This window comes from Gekko japonicus, unplaced genomic scaffold (assembly GCF_001447785.1).
Source record: "Gekko japonicus isolate JY-2015 unplaced genomic scaffold, Gekko_japonicus_V1.1 scaffold2393, whole genome shotgun sequence".
Classification (NCBI taxonomy): Eukaryota; Metazoa; Chordata; class Lepidosauria; order Squamata; family Gekkonidae; genus Gekko; species Gekko japonicus.
This window is the reverse complement of record NW_015164730.1, coordinates 213,631-218,000: the sequence shown is the minus strand read 5'-3', so window position 1 is coordinate 218,000 and position 4,370 is coordinate 213,631. Positions and strand designations below refer to the sequence as shown.

The 4,370-nt window shown below is 46.3% G+C and overlaps 1 protein-coding gene across 1 annotated transcript in view; it reads right to left on the bottom strand.

Annotated features, from left to right (window-relative positions):
* The window catches only part of TMEM266 (transmembrane protein 266), a gene marked incomplete at its 3' end in the record, with an annotated part of 50,127 nt that extends 46,028 nt beyond the window's left edge, over nt 1-4,099 (bottom strand). Inside the window, exon 1 of the mRNA XM_015409612.1 lies at nt 4,060-4,099. Within this exon, the coding sequence (XP_015265098.1) occupies nt 4,060-4,073 (14 nt within the window). The remainder of the gene's footprint in view (nt 1-4,059) is intronic.
* Nucleotides 4,100-4,370: the final 271 nt, after the last annotated feature.

Below are 4,370 nucleotides of genomic sequence, written 5' to 3'. Positions count from 1 at the left end.
GTTTATAAAGTTTATACTGTATTATTCGAGAGGGTGGAGCATTGCGGGAGGCCAGGAAAAAGGGGGGAAGGAGTGGAAGAAAGGGATATATGGGGGGGGGATGAAAGTATACAAAATGTAATGTTGTTTGCTAATATATCCAAATAATAAAAATTGTGTTATATTAAAAAAAAAACCCAGTGGGAGGGCTTCTAATGTCCTGGCCCCACTGGTGGACCTCCTGATGGCACCTGGTATTTCTGGCCACTGTGTGACACAGAGTGTTGGACTGGATGGGCCTCTGGCCTGATCCAACATTGGCGTCTCTTATGTTCTTAGTGTAAGAAAGCCCGTTTGCATAAATGGAACTATACAGCTTAGCGTTACTGATCATTTGGTGGTTGGAAGTGCCATCAAGTTGCAGCTCACTTACGGCGACCCCATAGGGCTTTCCATAGCCCAAACACTGGCAGTTCTGAGCAGTGTTCCTTCTAAGCTGAGTTAGTGTGAGCTAGCTCACAGTTGTTTAGCCTCCGGCTCACACATTTTTGCCTCAGCTCAGGAAGGAGGGCTCCAGAGCAGACTCATTGATGCAGTAGCCAAATCCCCCGCTGAGAACTTTAATGCCAGTAAGCTCACAAAGTAGAATTTCTGCTCACAAGACTCCACAGCTTAGAGGGAGCATTGGTTCTGAGTCCTTTCTTTGGAAGTGGCAAACAGAGATCTCACAGTTAAGCATAAAGCCAGTTTGGTGTAGTGGTTTAGTGCGCGGACTCTAATCTGGGAGAAACGGGTTTGATTCCCCACTCCTCCACTTGCACCTGGCTCAATGACCTTGGGCAAGCCATAATTCTGGCACAGCTGTTCTTGAAAAAGAGCAGTTTCTGTCAGAGCTCTCTCAGCCCCACCCATCTCACAGGGTGTCTGTTGTGGGGAGGGGAAGGGAAGGGAGTTTGTAAGCCGCTCTGAGACACCTTTGGGTTGTGAAGGGCGGGGTATAAATCCAATCTCTTCTTCTTTTTCTCTTCTAAATATACCCAGGAGCACCCTGCATGCCTGTTCCAGCCCAATGGCACAAACCTGCCCATGGTGCACACTTGAGAGTGCTGGTAACTGTTCACCTTTATCATTACCCTTCCTGTGAAGCCCCTGTAAGAAACCCCTTTGGTGGCGTAAAATGCCATCAAGTCACACCCTTGGGGTTTCCAAGGGGAGAGATGTTCAGAGGTGGTTTGCCATTGCCTGCCTCTGTACAGCAACCCCAGATTTCCTTGGTGGCCTCCCACCAATGTTCCCTCTAAGGTGTGGAGTCTTGTGAGCAAAAATTCTACTTTGTGAGCTACCGGCATTAAAGTTGTGAGTGAGTGATCTGGCTACTGCATAAATTAGTTTGCTCTGGAGCCATCCTTCCTGAGCTAAGGCAAAAGTGTGTGAGCCAGAGGCTAAAAAACTGTGAGCTAGCTCACACCAACTCAGCTTAGAGAGAACACTGCCTCCCACCCAAGTAATAATCACAGCTGACCCTGCTTAGCCTGTTGAGACCTGATAAGAACAAGCCTGGGCTCTTCAGATCAGGGCGAGAAACTCTTTCGTCCAATATGGGTAGCCGTGTTGGTTTGAAGCAATAAAACAAAGTTAGATATTAGTTAGAGGGATATTGGTTTCTTAGCCCATTACACATGCTAACTCATTCGATCCTCACATATGTATTCTCACCAAGAAGGGCCATACATCCCCTATATTTTGATGTTTTTCTTTTCTTTTCTTTTTGAGACAATATATTATAATAGTGATTGTAATGCAATGCAATTATCTTGTTGATCTCTGACGTAACACTGTACCCTGGGGGAAAGGATTCTGTCAGTTAACTCCATGTTTTATTGAAGCAAAATGTTATTACTACTCTTAGCAATTAAGAACATATTCATTACACTGAATATGTAATGTTATTTGGAATGGTAGATTTAAATGCAGTTCTTTGTTTTGGGGAGAAGGAAAAGACTCTGCACAGCCAAGATGCTGTAAAATTAACCTCCCTGCTTGAAAAGAGACAGATGGGGTCTAAAGGATGGGATTCTCACAAATCAGGGCACATCAATCCCCAGTTCTGACATATTTATTACAAAACAGTTGATAACCAGGAACTAACTTGTCATTCTTTTGATCTGTTAAAAAAAAAGTGTCCTCACTATTTTGCATGCTAATGTAACAAGCCACTCCTATACATACAACCATGGGTCATTTTCTGCAGGAGCGCACAGGAGCGGAGCTCCGGCAGTAAAAAGTCCAGGGGGCGGGCACATGCAACAAGCCCTACCCCCTGCTCCCAGCAGTCCTCAGTCAGAGCAAGAAGCAGCCCCATAAGTTGTAGAGCTCCCCCCCCCGCCCCCCAGTCCAAAACAGTCCAGTGGCACCTTTAAGACCAAGTTTTATTCAGGTACAAGCTCTCCCTCCTCTGCAAGGACAGATCTGCACGTCCCCCCACCCAATAGCTAGCAATCCAAGAGTCCAGTGGAGCCTGAGCAGTTGGTGTTGCCTTCTGACACACTTCCAGTGATGTCAGGGGATGTGGCATATGCAAATAAGTCATGCTAATGAGTCATGCTAATGAGCTCATGCACCTCTTTTTCTACGAAATGACCCCTGCTATGATATGTAATTCCATTTCATTGTCTGATGAAGTGTGCGTGCACATGAAAGTTCACACCTTGAATAAAACTTTGATGGTTTTAAAGGTGCCATTGGACTCTAACTTTGTTCTTTCGTCCAATAAAAACCTTTGCCTGCCATTCCCTTCCTGTACTGGCGTGCTCTTGCATCCCACCTCCTCTCCTTAACTTAAAGCTTTGATTTTCTTTTTCTAAAGAGCTGCATCCAGCTCTGGAGTCATCAACGGCAGACCCCTGTATGTGGCAGGAGCGTCTGAAGCAAAGACAGAGAACAAAGACCCAGAAAGGAAAAAAGGCAACCAGAACACACGTTTTCGGAACACTCTATGTGAAACTTAACCCGGTATATTGTGAGAATGGCCACTGTGGGAAGCAGGTAACTTCATACAGGGGTAATTTACAATATATGCATGTCAGCAGGCAAGGGAACGAAAATAGGAAGGTCTGAAATTTATTTCATGATTTATAATTAAATAATTTTTCCCCCAGCTTCCAGGCCAAAATGATGAACAAACAAAACAGTGCATAGTATTTCAATGACTAGAACATGTATTTCACAATTTTTATTCACAGACTCAGCTTGCTGAAGAATAGTAGGGGGGTGGTGGGCTTGTACCTGAATAAAACTGGGTCTTAAAGGTGCCACTGGACTGTTTTGGACCGGGGGCTGGGGAGGGACTCTGCAGCTTACCTGGCTGCTTCTTGCTCTGACTGAGGGCTGCTGGGAGCTGGGGGTGGGGCTTGTTGCATGTGCCCGCCCCCTGGGCTCTTTACTGCCGGAGCTCCGTTCCTGCGCGCTCCTGTAGGAAATGACCCCTGACTTCATAGAAACACTGCTGACAATATATGCATGTCAGCAGGCGAGGGAACAAAAATAGGAAGGTCTGAAATTTATTTCATGATTTATAATTAAATAATTTTCCCCCAGCTTCCAGGCCAAAATGATGAACAAACAAAACAGTGCATAGTATTTCAATGACTAGAACATGTATTTCACAATTTTTATTCACAGACTCAGCTTGCTGAAGAATAGTAGGGGGGTGGTGGTTAATAGCCAGCTTTTCCCTATCTTTAGGTGTCTCAGAGCGGCTTACAATCCCGTTCCCCTCCCTCTCCCCACAACAAGCACCCTGTGAGATAGGTGGGGCTGAGAGAGTTCTGAGAGAACCGTGACTGGCCCAAGGTCACCCAACAGGCTTCATGTGAAGGAGTGGGGAACCAAACACAGATCTCCAGATGAGAGTCCGCCACTCTTAAGCACTAGAGCACACACTGGCTCCCAAGAGCATTGCTTGAACTGGGAAGCTCTCACACAGCTGTAGAAGACCCATGTAAAAGGACATTTTGCAGACAGGTTTGCTCACACAGCACCAAAAACCTAGGTCCGCAGCTTCCTCTAATCAGCACTTACTGAGGATTGCTCATGTTGGAAGTTGCAACCACGGCAGCACCTGATTAGCTATATCCAGCTCCGCTGTCATGGACGGTCGGCATCACAGAGAACGGTTTCTGTAAAAGAAGAAAAAAATGTAAGCCAAGGTATCACCAAACTCGGCAGTGAAGTTTCATGTTGAACCACAAGCATGAAAGGAAGCGCAAGCCTACGGAACTGTAGAACAGGGTTCCCCAACGAGGTGCCCGTGAGTGCCACGGTGTGTGCCAGCACTTTACTTGGCACCCACCGAGCTTTTTGGGAAGTGGGTGGGGCCACTGTAAGGCAGG